Source organism: Sciurus vulgaris, assembly GCF_902686455.1.
Source record: "Sciurus vulgaris genome assembly, chromosome: 14".
In the NCBI taxonomy this organism is placed as follows: Eukaryota; Metazoa; Chordata; class Mammalia; order Rodentia; family Sciuridae; genus Sciurus; species Sciurus vulgaris.
The window spans coordinates 63,697,145-63,715,344 of NC_136475.1; the positions used below are offsets into that span (position 1 = coordinate 63,697,145).

General features: G+C 37.6%; 1 protein-coding gene across 1 annotated transcript in view; it reads right to left on the reverse strand.

Moving 5' to 3' along the window:
* Positions 1 to 18,200, reverse strand: part of LOC306643562 (metastasis-associated protein MTA3) — a 69,308-nt gene that overhangs the window by 10,880 nt on the left and 40,228 nt on the right. The window contains exons 7-9 of the mRNA XM_079109798.1: positions 11,574 to 11,725; positions 10,019 to 10,241; positions 1,762 to 1,848 (exon numbers count right to left, since the gene is read on the reverse strand). Of these exons, the coding sequence (XP_078965924.1) occupies positions 1,762 to 1,848; positions 10,019 to 10,241; positions 11,574 to 11,725 (462 nt within the window). The remainder of the gene's footprint in view (positions 1 to 1,761; positions 1,849 to 10,018; positions 10,242 to 11,573; positions 11,726 to 18,200) is intronic.

Consider the following 18,200-nt stretch of genomic DNA (forward strand, 5'->3'; position numbering starts at 1 on the left):
GGGTGAGAGATAGGGGTTTAGTTTCATTTTGCTGCCTATGGATTTTCAGTTTTTCCAGCACCATTTGTTGAAAAGGCTATCTTTTCTATAAGAACTCAAAAAAATTTACACCAAGAATACAAATAACCCAATCAATAAATGGGCTAAGGAAATGAGCAGACAGAAGAGCCACAAGCAATCAACATATATATGAAAAAATGTTCAATACCTCTAGTAATAAGAGAGATACAAATCAAAACTACCATAAGATTTCATCTCACCCCAATTAGAATGTCTATTTTCAAGAATACAAGCAACAATAGTTGTTGGCAAGGATGTGGGAGAAAAGGTCCACTCATACATTGCTGGTGGGATTGCAAATTGGTGCAGACACTCTGGAAAGCAGTATGGAGATTCCTTAGAAAACTTGGAATGGACCCACCTTTTGACCCAGTTATCCCACTCCTCAGTTTATACCCAAAGGACTTAAAATCAGCATACTACAGTGATGGAGCTACACCAATGTTTACAGCAGCTAAGTTCACAATAGCTAGATTGTGGAACCAACCTAGATGCCCTTCAATAGATGAATGGATGAAAAAGCTGTGGTACATATACACAATGGAATACTATTCAGCCATAAAGAAGAATAAAATTATGACATTTGCAGGTAAATGGATGGAGTTGGAGAATATCATGCTAAGTGAAATAAGTCAATCCCCAAAAACCAAAGGTTGAATGATTTCTCTGATAAGTGGATAATGATACATAAAGGGGGGAGGAGGTAAGGGAAGAATGGAGGGAGGATGGATTATGTAGAAGGAAATGAGGGGTGGGGATGGGGGGGGAGAAAGATATTAGAATGAGACAAACATCATTACCCTATGTACATATATGATTACACAAACGGTGTGACTCTACTTCACGTACAACCAGAGAAATGAAAGTTATATGCCATTTGTGTATCATCATGAATCAAAATTAAAAATAAAGAAATAAAAAATAAATCAAAAAAAGTATTCTAGTGATATTTCAACATGTAAATGGACCATACTCTTTGGAGGTTTCTGAGTTTGACGGCATGATAAAAATCAGAAAGCAGTACAAATGTTTCCCTTTCAAATTAACATTAATTGACAATTAAAACTTATTCATTCATTTACACATGCTAGGGATCAAACCCAGGCCCTCTCACCTGTTAGTCAAGTGTTCTACCACTGAGCTATATCCCCAGTCCCCATAAATAAACTGAATAACTAATTTCTTGGGGGGTGGTGCTAGAGATTAAACCTAGGGCTTCACAAATGCTAGGCAAAACCTCTACCATTCAGCTATACATTCAACCCATTTTAAAATATTTTTTTCCAAAGGTAGGTTAAAAATCAATTTGATTTTTTTTAATAAAAAGAAAGTTATCAATCTTCCTCTATTTATAGGATTAGGGATAGTCTAAGAATTAGAGATAGTCTATAAACTAAATGAGAAAATTCATCCTTAAATAACTGAATGATTTTTTATTTTCCTCTTTTTGCTTAACATGTGTTATCTCCATGAACTTAAATTTTTAATGATTCTTTTTGAAAAAATAAACATATATCTAGAAGTCTATGTGTTGGTAATACAAATAGAAGTTTCTAAACCAAATTTAACTATACATACAAAGGTATCCCATTTCACTGAATTGAAAGGCTTGGATTGAGTTTAGGTACATGTTTAGAATGGCCGAATATCTGTAACATACAGAAACTGTGTTTTGAGTTTTTCCTGCCAGAAAATACCCACCTAAATACCCGATGATACATGCCAAGGGTTTTCTAGTGCTTTTGCTTTTCAGTGGACTTCCAGATAGTTCGGCGTGTCTGTCTGCGTCTGAGGAGAGAAAGAAACATTCAGACAACCAATGAGGCAGATTTCTCTACCTATGCCACACACTGCAGAGAGAAAAGGTGCCAGTGTAAAACAGGGCAAAATACCCACCAGATTCCTGTATAATTTCATTCTGGGTTTGAGAAAACCATTCCTAGTTCTGAATCCCAATACTAAGTCAGGGGTTCACGTGGAGAACACTCACTTTAAAGCCCCATGTAAGTGTAGTTAACACACACTTTACCACAACTTACACATGCGCTCTCACATGTGCGCCCACCTAAAAAGCAAGGGCAGTGTGCTTTCTTTGGCATTTCTGAATGACGGGATGGAACCAGGCCTGTGTAGGACTAACCTGGCTTGGGTGAAGGACAACTGACAAAGGCACTTCTCACCCATGGACACAGATGGAGTGGGTCCCCACGGAGGAGTCTTCACCTAACGTGGCAAAACTCAATTCCCTCAGATGATAGCCTGGCGAGGGTAACACAAGCCATTTGGCTTTATCACTGGTTCTCTATCCCTTTTGTCCTAGCATGTCATTTGTGCTGAGATTTAAAAGGTTACCTGTATGCAGCCTTTCATCCAACAGTCAGAATATTAAGATACTGTGAGGATGGACATGAGCTCATAAAGGATTCCACTATGCTCTTCGTACCATGTTATAAGATATTTTAGACCCAGAAAAATAAAGCATACAACACAAACGCTCCATTTTTAATTAGCTGTCATTAGATGGAAGAGTAGATGTGGAACGTAGCTGCTCCCTGTCAAAGGGATGGTACAGTTTTGAGGAGCAAATGAAATGTGCACCAACACATTTTTTAAACTCACAGATGTTGTCATAAAGTCTAAGTAGCTTTGGTCAGTGTTGTTCTATGTTCATGCCTTTTTCCCTACCTTCATATATTTTACAAAACTGTCCTACAGTTTTTCTGATTCTACTAGATAATTTTTCCTTTTGCAAAATGACACCACTTTTCTGGGCATACATACAGAAGTTTCCTTTGACATCCATAAGGTACAAAAATGTACAATTCAATCTGAGATCACAAATAATTTAAAATGAAAAAAAATTAAAATAGACAAAGCACATACTGCAGAGAGTCTTAAGCACCAGGAACCTAATTTGTACCTCAAGCACTGGCTAATTATTAGGCACCCACAGACAACTATAAATGATCCAATTTCCCTTCCTCCTATTCAGTTGATTCCCTTTGGGAAAAACATAAATCAATACGCTAAGAAGTTTTTCACCTGTTGTTGAATAAGTGGAGACACTGGCAGAAATAAGCACATTTTGGAGGTGTAATCTACTAAACATCAGGAAATGACTCAAACCCTGTAAGGATCAAGCACTGTCAAATCACTGTGCCCTAATACTACACAATTCCTAATAGCATCACTTCACATAAAATTCAAGTTATATTTGGGAAAAGGAAAAGTTAAAATATTCTTTTCTTCTCTAGTAATAAAATAGAGCTTGAATGAAAAATCTTAGTTATCTGTTCAATATCTTGGACAAAGGCAATCACTGTATTACTAGTGTTAACATCACTCTTTATTTCAGTCTGTCAGACCCAAAGGATAACTTCCATTATGGCTGCAGTTGATGGTCACTGATAGATATTATCATCACTTTGGCAAGAATCAACAAAGCCATTGAAGGGGTCATCAACACAATACCAAAGATATTTCATTTTGTACTATACTAATTTGCTTCTAACTTTTCATTACATTAGTAGGATTGATTATGTAATGTTCCAAGTGAAATTTTATATTAAGGCTATCCCTGATAGAGACCAAATTTCTTTAGAAGGATCCATATTTCATTATCCTCCATTATATTTTTAAGAAAGTAATTGGTGGAGTCAGTCGCAGTTACCCAGAAACTTGAAGGTGCTAAAAGGACCTAGTCTATTTCACATATGAAAAATAGCAGCCATTCAGTGAGAAAAAGGGGGTGAACATAAAGGTATCTGATCCTAGTCTGCAAAGTGAAGCCAAATTTGGTACCACTTGGTAGTCAGTCCTGGCTCCCAAATTACTCACTTATCTCTATTTAATCAGGGAGAAGCATTAAAAGTGCACAAAGAAAGCCAGAGAAATGCCCAAATAACTCCGAGGGGTGAGACACAGTGATGCGTGCCTACAATCCCAGCAACTCCAAAGGCTGAGGCAGGAAGATTCCAAGTTTAAGGCCAATCTCAGCAATTTAGTGAGGCCCTAAGCAACTTAGCAGAGATCTTGTAAATAAAACAATAGATCAAAATAAAACATAAAATAGGACTGGGGATATAGTTCAGTGGTACAGTGTTCCAGGTTCAATATCTGGTATCAAAAGAAACAAACAAAAAAATCCTCAGGGGATCAAAATCTGCCCAGAAAGAGGGAGAACATTTGTATCTCACTCAAATCACTTGACTGGGCATATTTCTTTAACCTCCTACAAGATGATCTGTATTTTCTTGAGGTAGATGTGGAAGAACGATCACTTTAATTGTAAATTACAGTTGTATTTATGCAATGATTTGGAAATATGGGGGGGGGATTGAGATAGAAAACCTGCAAAATTTACACACTAGATTAAAATGCACAAAAACAGCTACATGAGCTTTCCAGACCTCTGTGAAAACCATCAGTGGGATTTGCTTATAGAAATATAAAGGCATTTCTAAAAAGACATAATTCAAGTACTATCTTTTTTTTTAATAAACTACATTTCAGAAATATCTGACAAATACATTTTGAGTATGTGTGTGGTACTGGGGATTTAAATCAGGGCGCTCTGCCACTGAGCTATTATCTCCAGCCCTTTTTTATTTTTTAAGACAGGGTCTCCCTGAGTTGCTGAGGCTGGCCTTGAACTTTACAACCTCCTGTTTCAGCCTTTCTGAGTCACTGGGATTACAGGTGGGCACCATCATTCCTGGCTGGCAAATACAACAAAAACAAAGTCAAAGAAAAATGAGGGAAATATTTACATCACATATCACAGACCAAGAGCTAATTGTTAACATACAAAATTTCCAAAGGTCTGGAAGACTTCTAATAGAAAACAGACCAGAACGAAAACAGTTGACAGAAAATGCAAATAGATATCAAATATATACAATGATTTCTATCTCATTTAAAACGAAAAATGCAAGTTAATATAAGTTATGCTTTACCCAACTAACTAGGAAAGGGCTTCGAAGGTGGGCAACGTTGCTGGCAAGATTGTAGAGAGACAGACATTGTCCAGACATTGTTTGTGGGATGTAAACTGAAGGTTTTCTGAGGGCATTTGGGTCATGACTATCAAAATTAAAAATGCTTGTTCCATGATCCTGGCTTTCACATTTAGGAATCTACCTCATAAAACATTCTGAACATTTTTTGGGGGGTGGGCACGAATTGAACCCAGGGCTTCAAGAGCATGCTAAACATGTGCTCGACCACTAAGCTACAATCCCAGTCCCAACACATTTCCATTTTAATCATTGGTATGAAATCATATCTGTATAAGGAGACTGATTCCAACATTATACCAGAAAATGCTGGGAATAAGATTTTTAAAAGGGAACTGATTAAATTAAGGTATGACAAAATAATTATGCAGCAGGCAAAAAAAAAAAAGGAAGTAGCTCTCAATGAATTGATAGGATGTATTAACAGCAACGTGCAGAACGATAAAACTGTTAACATCTGTACAGAAACAAAGAATAGACCTATGTGGACTCTTACAGATGCATAGAAGATCTCTGAATACACAAGATGATGATAAACATTACCTCTGAAGAGGGTAAATCAGGAATGACAAAGGTGATGAGATTTATAACCACTTTTGTACCTTTAAAAAACATTCAAAGTACCCATCCCAAAACAAATATACTACCAAAAATACTAAAATCAGCAAACCAACTCTTCTCTGATATTTCAGAGTTTGGCAGTTCAGAAAAGCTTATATAACTGCAAACAGTAGCTTTTGCTGAGAGATTTCTAGGAAAACTTGTATCTAATAAATTTTTCATGAAAGGGGGTCTTGGGATACTTTCCAAAGTTGTATTCCTGTCTTCAAATAGAAAAACGGCTCCCAGTGACTCCAAAATTATTTGACACTGGGGAGTACTGCTGCCATGCAAGGCTGGTGTTAATTCAGAAGCACTTAATTATCTATGCAAACTGCCAAGGTGACAGGCAAATCATGGGGACCTGTTAGTTTCACTTTCAGAATTCTAACACAACTACTACTTAACTTCAGTGTGAGGATCCTGAATCTCAAATAGTGACAATCCTGTGCTCCTCTGGTGTTTGTCTGATTCTGTACATCATGGACAGTCACCTGGTAACTCTGAAGGAAGGTCTAGTGGCAATAACAAAGGAGAAATACCATTATCGCTGCATTTTTCTTTTTTTAAACTGGGGGAAAGAGCATCATAAGGGGGAAGAGACAGTATGTCTAAATTTGATGTTGTGTTACTACCTGCACTGGTGGGGTGCAAACCCTGAAGGACACAGTACTTTATTTTAGTTTTTGGCCTACTAACCCATTTTTTTGTTTGTTTGTTTTTGGTACCAGAATTGGATTCAGGGGCACTTAACCACTGAACCACATCCCCAGTCCTTTTTTTTGTTTTTGTTTTTGTGTTTTTTATTTAAAGACAGGGTTTCACTGAGTTGCATAGGGCCTCACTAAGTTGCTGAGGCTGGCTTTGAGCTCACGGTCCTCCTGTCTTAGCTTCCCAAGCTGCTAGGATTATAGGCGTGCGCCACCATGCCTGGCCTGATCCATCTTTAATAAGCACTATCTGCAAGGTAGAACTGACTTGGGCATTTTACTACTGCTAGAATTTTTGGTATTGATTTACATATTCCTACACAAAGGTGTATTATATTATTAAAACAAATATATTTGTATATTTGGTAAAATTGGTTTTAAAAATGATTTTTTCACATGTATTTACTTATTTTTCATTTTGAGACAGGGTCATTAAATTGCTGAGGCTGGCCTTGAACTTGCAATCCTCTTGCCTTGGCCTCCTAAGTCACTGGAATCACAGGCATGCCCACCATGCCCAGCCCACATGTATATTCTTAAACATTTGTTTGTCAGACCATATACTTCAGTTCTTATCTCTTTGGTAGGAAACATTTCCATAGTTCGAATTGGAAACATTTAAAAGGAAGAACACTGTAAATCTGTTTCCCACCCCTTTCTCTTAGTGTCCCAGTTTCCCTGCCCACAGACATCACTACCTTAGTGTACTGGGGATTGAACACAGGGGTGCCTTACTACTGAGCTACAACCTAGCCCTTTTTGAGACAGGGTCTTACTAAGTTGATAGGAACTCACTGAGTTGCTGAGGCTGGCCTGAAACTTATGGTCTTCCTGCCTCAGCATCCTGAATCACTGAGATTACCACCATGCCCAGTTTAGACATCGATACTTCTTGCAGATTCCCTTTTTACCATACTATATGCCTCAGTACAAGCTTCTTAATAAAAATAAAGCCAAAGATCGTTCGTGTAATCAACTGAAAAATTTTTCTCTAAAGCCAGGCATGTTGGTGCATGCCCGTGATCCCTACAACTTGGGAAGCTGAGGCAGGAGGCTCACAAGTTAGAAGCCAGCCTCGGCAATTTGGAGGAGACCCTGTCTCAAAAATAAAAATTAAATTAAAAGAAGGGCTGGAATGAAGCTCAAAGGTAGAGCACCCCTAGTTTGGATTCCTAGTACCAAGAAAAAAGAAAAAAATTTTTTTCCTTTAAATAGGGATGATCTTAACATAATTGGGACCATGTTCTCCCTGATCTACTTCAGAGTTTTTCTCCTTAGATTGCTCCTTCACTCTTACAGACTGTCACTCCACAGACTTTGGCTATGACACTGTTGCTACCAAGGAAAGAAATGATCAAAGGGATCAATTTCTACTGTGCTTATAAATGAGGAGTCTTGAGCTCACAAACCATTTTTTCAACATGATGATCAATTATTCTAAAATGCACTAATTAGAACTCCTGATCCATCAATATTTTCAGAATTACCAACTCCCACTCGATCTCAAAGTATATTTATACTGTATGTCAGTGATCCTTAACCTTTTTTGGGGAGAGGGGTCAACAAGAAACCAAGGAATCTTTACTGGGAAAAGGAAAAAAAGTCTATTCATTTGGGGAACCACAGACTTGGTTGCTGGTGGACATCAGGTTATTAACACCTAATCTTCTCACTAACAAACCAAGATCAAGGGAACTGATGAAGCACTTATAATAAAGTACTATAAAAAGGGAAAAGATAATTTAAGAATCAATTAGATGTGAGGAAAATCATTGGTTGCTTGTCTGAAAAGAAAATAACCGATGGCTGCTGAAACACTAGTTTTAAATCTTAAGGTAAAATTATGCTAAGAGTGATGTTGCACCTCAATGACAAATTAGGCCAAATACAAAATAGTGTATGTTCTTTAAATCTCACCAAAACAAATGACTGCTAGCTATTATTATTTTCTATATGCTTGTAGAGATGAAATACAGGTAATTAATTGTGTTCCTTTTTTTTTTACCAGCATGGTTCTTTAATCCAAGGAAAAAAACCAGAAGGGGGTGACAGAAAAGCATACTTGACTCCAGAATAATCAGAATGAAGACAACGTACAAACTAACTGAAAATTAACAAACAGCCAGGGGAAAGCAGCTTCCTGAGCAGACAATTCAGTTGGTAATGGTTTCTTTTCCATTCATAGGAACAAAGATGATATAGGATCCCAGCCAATTTTAATGGAAGAATTTCATTCATTTTTTTCTCAAAGGTTTGAATTATTCTTTTTATTTAAGATATTATATATAAATATATCTGCTTTAAATTAGCTGAACAGTTTGGATGAATATATTTATTTTCTAGTTCCTTAAAATGGGGAAGAAAGTGATAACATGAATCCATGAACTCTGACATGGCAGGATGACGCTACCACTGCAGCCACCTTCCTCTCTTTACAAAGCACTTCCCTCTATCTTACAGAGCCTTTAAGTTTAAAGCCTTTCAACTTCTGATTTTTCTACTGCATATTACTGTTAGAAACAAAAATGTTTTTTCAGTCATCATTCCTTTCAATGGACATCCTCCTTGAATCAAAGTGGAGCATCTTATATTAAGATTTCTTATTTCACAGAAAAAGCACTTGAACATCTTAAGATTTTCTGTTAAGCCAGACAAGGGTTTTCTCATCCCTTAGGGAAAAAAAATTACATGACTCTGCTAGCCAGGGGGAGTGTGACTATAGAGCTAACACACAAATTATGTACATGTTTTCAGATACACAGTAATAGCAGAACAATCCACAGTTCACTGATATGTAGGACTTCTGTGTAACAAAAAAATGAAACATAAGCAACACTGAATATGTTGAAAATGAGAAATGAATCATGTAAATGTTATGTGGTAACATGATATATGATTATGAAATGGAAACCAAGTCAGACAAGTAAGACTGCTCAACCACAAATTTAGATGCTACATTGTAAAAACTAAATGTGTACTTTCAGAAAATTCACCCAAAATGATTTTAAAATTTATTTATAATTTGCTAAACCTTCTAATAAATACAGCATTCATTATGAAGCACTGTGAATTTTCATAACATTGTATGATTTGCAAAAGCTTCTTGGAAAAATGAGAGGTTTACAAAGACATACAATTTCTAATGAGTATAAATTAATTTTATTTAAACCTAATGAATCCACATAAGACAGGACTGTGCTGTCTCATTTAGGGAGCTTCATTATAACACCATCCTCAGGGGTTATGTTGTGTTACTACCTAAGAGGTAAAAGTGCTTCAATAAGGGCTCGTTCAGCAATTCCATCACAAAACCCCACTGGACAGGGTCATCTCACAATCTTCTGCTGAGCGCTACTCTGAGAAAGACTTACAAAGATTTCCGCCCCCCAGGTTGGCATGATACAAATGGCAGCAGACAAAAACAATGTTAAAAAGAAAAAACAAAAAAACAAAAAAACAAAAAAACAAATAAAAGGCTGTACACAGAACTTATGTTTATTGCAAACAAACAAAAGACAGAGAGAGAGAGAGAGAGAGAGAGAGAGAGAGAGAGAGAGAGAGAGAGAGAGAGAGAGAGAGAGAAATGGTCAGAAAAGCATAACATATAAGGTTAAGAATTTAAAAACGTCTTACATTCTGCCCTAATGGCAGCATAATTAATAGCAACAAACGGCCGTCTTGCTGCCTGCCGCAACCGTAGGGTATTTTTGCAGACCTGACGAGCAAACTTTGTGAAATATGTAGTATGAAGGAAGAAAGCTTGGCGGGTCTTCACTGCAGACTTTGGACTCCCAGTGTTTCGGACAGGCATCCCCTGCATAGCTTGCCGGGACAGGTGACTTCTAACTCGGGGGTCCTGCAAAATCAGAAATCAATAAACATTTAAAGGACAGAACTTGTCAAAACACGTTACCACTTGCATCATGCTCAAAGAAAAGCCTGAAACTCAAATCATCCACTGAAGCATCTATAACTGAGGACCCTGCCCCTAAAAGAGAGCATTTAAAAACCAAGCATTTTGGGGAAGTACAGATTAGAAATACTCAGATGCTGCAAGAAATCAAACAAGTGCTTAGAAGTGGGTTGGCAGGGTGAGAACTGTACTTGTGCAGAAGGGTGTGCCCCAGAGGAAATCTGGCCAGCAAGCACACCTGGGTGGGCAGTCGGCCAGTTTTCATACCTAACGAAGCACTGTCTCTCACTCTGATAGGAAGAGTTCAAGGGTACAATCTATATGATTAGCTAATTTAAAATTGGGAAGGGCACAGAAAAAGACTGACTGGATACCTGTTCCAGGGAATTTAAAAATGGTTCCATCTTGATCACAGGGTTTCCTAACTTAAGATGGCTCCACTATATATGTGACATTTAAGTTACAGTAAACATGTCTGTGTTGTGTTACAACACGACTTTTATAAAACTATAACTTTGTGTTACAACTGTAACTGTGAAAAAAAAAAACAACTGTGTGATAGAAAACATAACTCTTATAGTACAGAAGGGAACTGGGTGGGGAGTATAATACAAACAATAAAAAATTGCACACATACTAGTAAGAGATTGCCAATGAAATAAGATTTTTAAATATGGAATCTTGAGATCCCATTAGCAATAAAAAAGAACAGTTTCCCTCTGGTACACACAGGTTTTTGACATCCTTAAGCTCTGAGGATTTTACCAAAATCATATTTCAATTACTATTCCCCTCAAGATTGCATCTAAGACCTTCTTGTCCCTCCACAATAGCTAGGAGCAGAAAAAATGTTTAATTTGTGTTTATTATTTGGTCTAATAAGACATGTTTAAAAGTAGTCAAAGGTTACAAATTGTTTTAAAAAGCAATTAAACAAACAATTTGTAAGCTCTCTATTTATGTCAACGCTTCCCACACACATAATTCTTTTTTCTGAGTAATTTTACAAGACTAATATTTTGAATACCTGAAAACATTTGATTTCTCCCTGCTCCTCTCTCTACATCCACCCTGAACACCTTGTTGCTGTTTAACTATGAAAACAGCTTTTTTTTCATCTTTAAATTATCCTATACTGTGTTTTCCAGTGTACTGATAGTACAATATAGTGTACTATGCAGTACAGTGTAGGGTAATTTAAATCCTGAGGAATAAGTCTACTACTGGAAAACATGAATGACATACTTCATCACTAAAAAGTCTACACTCACATACCTCTGTTGTTGGACTGGGAGATAACTTCTCCTCTTCTGAATGAGTGGGCATTTTCAGGCCTCCATATTTTTTCCAATACAGCCAACAAGTTGCACATAATCTACACTGCATATTAGGTGGGCCCCAAGAATACCATTGGTGAGACTGTGTAGCTGCAGATGGAGGAAAAAGAAAAAGAATATAAGGAAATTTGTGACATCAATACAAATATAAAATCTTAAAAATTCCAAAGTCACTTTTAATTTAGAATGTCATTTTTCTTCCCCTTGCTTCAAAGCCAAACATGAAAGCATGCATAATATATGCATATATTTTTCAATACTTAGAATTCAATAAACCAAATATTGGCCATTTCGAGACAACAGCCAGGACTTTTAGGACCCCTGGTCAGACTGACTGAGCCCTGTCTTCAGGATCCCTCAGCCCAATGAATCACTCCCTGCCTCCGGGGCCCTCACATCGACTGACTACTCCCTGCCACCAGGACCCCCAGATTGACTGCCTGAGCCCTACCACCAGGACCCCCAGACTGACTGACTGCACCCAGCCTCCAGGATCTCCAACCATACTGAAAACACCCCACCTCCAGGACCCCTACCCAACCAACCACACCCCGCCTCCACAACCTCTAGCTGACCATGCCCACATCCCCGAGTTGCAGCTCCCCATTTGCCAACACATTTGGGCGCCAGAGCAGCCATCTTGGATAATCCTGGAAGCCATATCTTCCATCTTTAGGTGGGGCAAATCCCATCCTAAGATGCCTGCTGGGAACTGGAAGCTCATTGTAAGGTACCTCTCATACATCAGACTACTGAAGACTGAGAGGTTTGAATACTATATGACTGTTATAGTGTAGATTTTCTTTCTTCTCATTATTGAAAAATTTTAAGTTTTTATTTCTTTACTTTTCTCTCTTTTCCTTTTGTTTACCTGTTCCCTCAGAGTCTTTTTCTCCCTTTTCCCATGTTATCAACCGACTTCTTTTGATTACACTCTCACTCTTTTTATGGTCTACAACTTCTATATATTCTTTACTTATCCCATTAACAGCTATATCCTACACCCCTCTGCATCCTCTTTGTCCTCCATTAGAAACTGCAGACCTTATTGCAAATCTGTTTGTTATACTGAAGATAATAACTGAACTCTTTCTGTTTATTATAACAATATTATTAATGTCCTCATAGGGAATATTTGGTTTTGGGTTGCCTACTGTCTGAACTGGGCACTGCTGATATTGATCTCCCCCTTAAAGAAAAGGTTTGGGAAGTCTATAGAGTCACTATAAGCCTATAGGAGGGAAACTGCAATACCCCAGATCTGCACTGCTAGAGGGGAAGATACATGAACAACATGAAAAAACAAGGGAAGAAAATAATCCATACAAATCTAGATTCTATATTAATAGAACCCAGTGACAGTATGCTAGAAGAAATGTCAGAAAGGACTTCAGATTATACATGATTAAAATGATTCGTGAAGCAAAGGATGAGATAAGAGAGCAAATGCAGGCAATGAATAATCACTCCAATAAGCAGTTGAAAGAGTATCTGCAGGAAACAAAAGATTATTTCAACAAAGAGATAGAGATTCTCCAAAAAAAAACCAAAAAAACCAAACAAATCCTTGAAGTGAAGGAAACAATAAATCAAATAAAAAACTCAATGGAAAGCATCACCAACAGACTAGACATCAGAAGACAGAACCTCAGACAATGAAGACAAAATATTGAATCTTGAAAATAAAGTTTCTTACCAAAGTAGATGGTAAGAAATCATGAGCAGAATCTCCAAGAACTATGGAATATCATGAAAAAAACAAATTTAAGAATTATTGGGATTGAGGAAGGCACAGAGATACAAACCAAAGGAATGAGCAACCTATTCAATGAAATAATATCAGAAAATAAACCAAATATTTATTTCATATATCTCTCTCTCTCCATATATATATATTCCAGTGCTTGTAACCTATTAAGAGGCTATTAAGTGGATCTCCTATAGTAGGCATTATGCTGCTAGGGAGCTTTTGTTAATTAAAAATACTTTTATAATGCATATTTCTGGAAAAAAGTTTTCAGAAAGATGATAAGGACAAGAAGGAAGAGGATTATTGCTAGTCTTTAAAATCTAAATCGAGTTTCAAGGCCTATCATTCAGAAACCACTCCAGGGGTTTAAGACACTCAGAGAGGCCCATTGATAAAGCCAAGAATCTAGTAGAAAAAGGAATCTTTTTGCCATTCCTTTATTTTAGTCAACAAATACTTGAAGATTTCTCCTTTAAAACCAGAATTGCTTTCAAGACTATCAATCCCTACCAAGTAAGCACATGCCACTGATATCACAACATACCAAAGGCCTAAACTGCAGCTGATTTATGTCTTGACTGAACTTGGTGAGCCTATGTATAGTGTGCTTTGCAGTTTAAACTCCTGCAATGTAACGTTAAAAGCATACCCATGACGGATCCAGATCCACAGTTTAGGATAGAAAACACTGATGTTGAAACATTAAGTTAACTAAGTACCTAAAAATTCTAACTTTGGAACAGTCTTCCTCTGATCTGTAAATTGCCTTCATCAGATCAAAATGTTCCAATAGTACATTAAAGGTGTCAACACTTCACAAACCAATGTCAAACAAGATAAAATGTGGCCTAAGGGTGAGGTTCAGTGGCAAAGCTCAGGCTTAGCATGTGCCTGGGTTCAATCCACAGCACTACTTGCCCCCAAACAAAAAAAAAAAAAAAAAAAAAAAAGAGAGAGAGAATGAGAAAATATAGTGACCATTACATTTATTGCCTTTTAGATTATTGGTATCATATATATTTGTTATTTCTAAAGGATTCCTTGCAAATATAAGCCTCAAAACCTTTCCTCTTATAATTTAAAACAAGTAAGTCAAGTTTTTATATTTATTTTTATTTTACTTTTATTATTATTTTAGTAGTGGGAACTGAACTAAGAAGCACTCTACCACTGAACCATACCCCCAAGCCCCCACCTTTTTTTGGTACCAGGGATTGAATCCAGAGGCATTTAACTGCCAAGTCACATCCCCAGTCCTTTTTTAAAAATTTTTAAGTTGCTGAGGCTGGCCTCGAACTTAAGATCCTCCTGCTTCAGCCTCCCAAGGCACTGGGATTATAGATGGGCATCACTGTGCCCTTTCCCCAACCCTTTTAAGTTAGGGTCTTGTTAAATTGTCCAGGCTGGTTTTGAACCTGTGATCCTTCTGCCTCAGCTTCCCAAGCAAGTTACATGCATGTGCCATTGTACCTAGCCAAGTTTATTTTTTAAACACAAATTTTAAGAATCCTCAGCATCAAGTCATGGGGTCTGTGTTGGATTCTGAACACAAAATTTCATTTATAATTAACTTAAATTCAATTAAAAAGTAATTAGCAGCTGAGCACAGTGGCACACTGTGTATTTCAGTCACTCAGGAGGTTGAGGCAGGAAGAGCCCAAGTTTGAGGCCAACCTGGACAATTTAGCCAAGCCCCTATTTCAAAATAAAAAATTAAAAGAACTGGGGATACAGTTCAGTGGTAAAGCACCCCTGGATTCAATTGCTGGTACCAAAAGAAGAAGTAAATACTACTTGACTGGGATTATAGATGTGTGCCACAGGGCCTGGCTCTAGTATAAATCTTTTATGTATATTAAGATATATTTTATGATGGATATTAACAATATAGTGGTCAAAAATATAAAATATAAAATTAAAATCACTTGTATGTCATACACACATAAAAAAGACAATATGTATTTCACACCTGAAAGTGAAAGGGGTTTGAAAGATGGGCACAGTGGCACATGCCTGTAATCCCAGGAATTCAAGAGGCTGAGTGAGGCAAAAGGATCATAAGTTTGAAGTCAGTCTCAGCAACTTAGACCCTCAGCAACTTCATGAGATCCTGTCTCAAAATAAAAACCAAAAAGGACTAGGGATATAGCTCAGTAGTAAAGCAACCCTGGGTTCAATCCCCAGTGCCAAAAAAAAAAAAAAAAAAGGGTTGGAAAGTAAAAAAAAAACCAGACACGTTGTCAGGTGAGTTAGGGAGCACCTGCAGCACCAGTTACTCATGAGGCTGAGGCAGGGGATCATTTGATCCTAGGAACCTGAGGACAGACTGGGACCACAGTGAGACCATCTCAAAAACAACTAAGCCACTACCACTTGTATACAGGATTCTTTCTACTTTCACATAAATATAATGAACTTCAAAATTCAATAATTTCCAGTTCAGAGGAATTTAAGATGCTGTCCATGTGAAATTTTGTCCAAAAGAATCTACTTTTTTGTAAACTGATTTCCTTTGTGCTCCTATGGTGTAGAAAATGGTTAGACATGTGTCCATGTCCCATTTCTATAAAGTCAGCAATTTGTGTGGCTCACACCTTCCTTAGGATCACAAGAAATAGTAATATAAGATTTAGTTTTAAAAGCTTTTTCTAATGCTGACACTTGGTGTGGAATACAGAGCAGAGTCGTAAAGTCCCTCTCTCATGTCCCTAAGGCAGTAAGTAGGTACGTCTACCCCCAAAGAGCTGCCTAGAGCCAAGCAATCGGCACAGACAGACTTTCAGTAAAATGCGCTTCCTTTCTTCTCCCACCCCAGGCCACCCTGACTGGAAGGAAATAGATGATGTCACCAATGCCCCAGTAAGAGATTATACAGGTGCTCAGACTATAGGCAGGAGGAGTTTGAAGGCAACTCAGGGAGATCCTGTCTCAAAAAAAATTAAAAAAAAAAAAAAGATGAGCTGGGGATATGGCTCAGTTGGCAGAGTGCTTGCCTCGCAAGCACAAGGCCCTGGGTTCAATCCCCAGCACTGAAAAAAAAAAAAAAAAAAAAAAAAAAAAAAAGATGAAATCTTAGGGTGGTTTTAATTTGCATTTCTCTAATTACTAGGGATGATGAGTACTTTTTCATACATGTTGATCACCTGTATATCTTCTTCTGTGAAGTGTCTGCCCAGTTCCTTAGCCCATTTATTGATTGGGTTCTTTGTATTTTGGGTGTAAAGTTTTTTAAGTTCTTTATAAACTTTGGAGATGAGTGCTTAGTCTAAAGTGTGTGAGGAAAAGATTTTCTCCCACTCTGTAGGCTGTCTTTTCACATTATTGATTGTTTCCTGTGCTGAGAAAAAACTTTTTAGTTTGAATCTATCCCATTTATTGATTCTTGCTTTTATTTCCTGCACTCTGGGGGTCTTGTTAAGGAAGTCTGGTCCTAAGCCAACGTGAGGGAGATTCGGGCCTACTTTTTCTTCTGTTTGGTGAAGGGTCTCGGGCCTAATTCCTAGATCCTTGATCCATTTTGAGTTGAGTTTTGTACAGGGTGAGAGATAGGGCTTGATTTCATTTTACTGCATATGAATTTCCAGTTTTGCCAGCACCATTTGTTGAAGAGGCTATCTTTCCTCCATTGTAAGTTTTTGGCACCTCTGTCTAGTATTAGAATGGCTATTATCAAGAACACATGGATGTGGGGGAAAAGGCACACATACATTTCTGGTGGGATTGCAAATTGGTGCAGACACTCTGGAAAGCAGTATGGAGATTCCTTAGAAAACTTGGAATGGACCCACCATTTGACCCAGCTATCCCACTCCTCCTCAGTTTATACCCAAAAGACTTAAAAATCAGAATACTACAGTGATGCAGCCACATCGATGTTCTTAGCAGCTCAATTCACAATAGCTAGATTGTGGAACCAACCTAGATGCCCTTCAATAGATGAATGGATAAAGAAACCATGATATATATATACAATGGAATATTATTCAGCCATAAAGAAGAATAAAATTATGGAATTTACTGGTAAATGGATGAAGTTGGAAAATATCATGCTAAGTGAAATAGGCCAAGCCCAAAAAACCAAAGGCTGAATGTTTCTCTGATAAGTGCATGACAATATATACCGAGGGGGTGGGTGGTGGGGGGAGAGAAGAATGAAGGAACTTTGGACGGTGTAGAGGAAAAATGGGAAGGGAGTGGGTGGGGAACAGAAAGATAGTAGAATGAAACAGACAGTATTGCCCTATGTACATGTATGATTACATGAATGGTGTGAATCTACATTGTGTACAACCATAGAGATGAACAGCTGTGCCCCATTTGTGTACAATGAATCAAAATGCAGTCTATAAAAATAAAAAAGATTTTAATAAAATCCAAGGGAAAAAAAAAAAAAAAGAGCTGGGGATGCAGTTCAATGGTAGAGAGCCACTGGGTTCAATTCCCAGTACCACAAGAGGTGTGGGGGGCCCAATCTATTTTTGCTTGAAACTTAAATAAACATATAACATGCATTAAAAACCTATCCGTTCATCTCACCAACCCCATTTAACACCCAGGGCACATAAAATACTGCCAGCATAGTTAAATAGCAGAAGAACCCTAAGGCCAAAAGCAATTATCACAGAATAACATCTCCCAAACTGGTGCCCTGAGGGAGCCTGGTCTGAGGACTGTAATAGCAGTTTATCCCCAGATAGGCCTTTCCTGCAGAATTACCAGGCACCTTTAATTTGTCAAATAATACTAAAAATCTCCAAAAGGGGATTTGGTATCATAAGACCATGGGTTGGCCAAAGCTAATCCAAGTCTGCACAG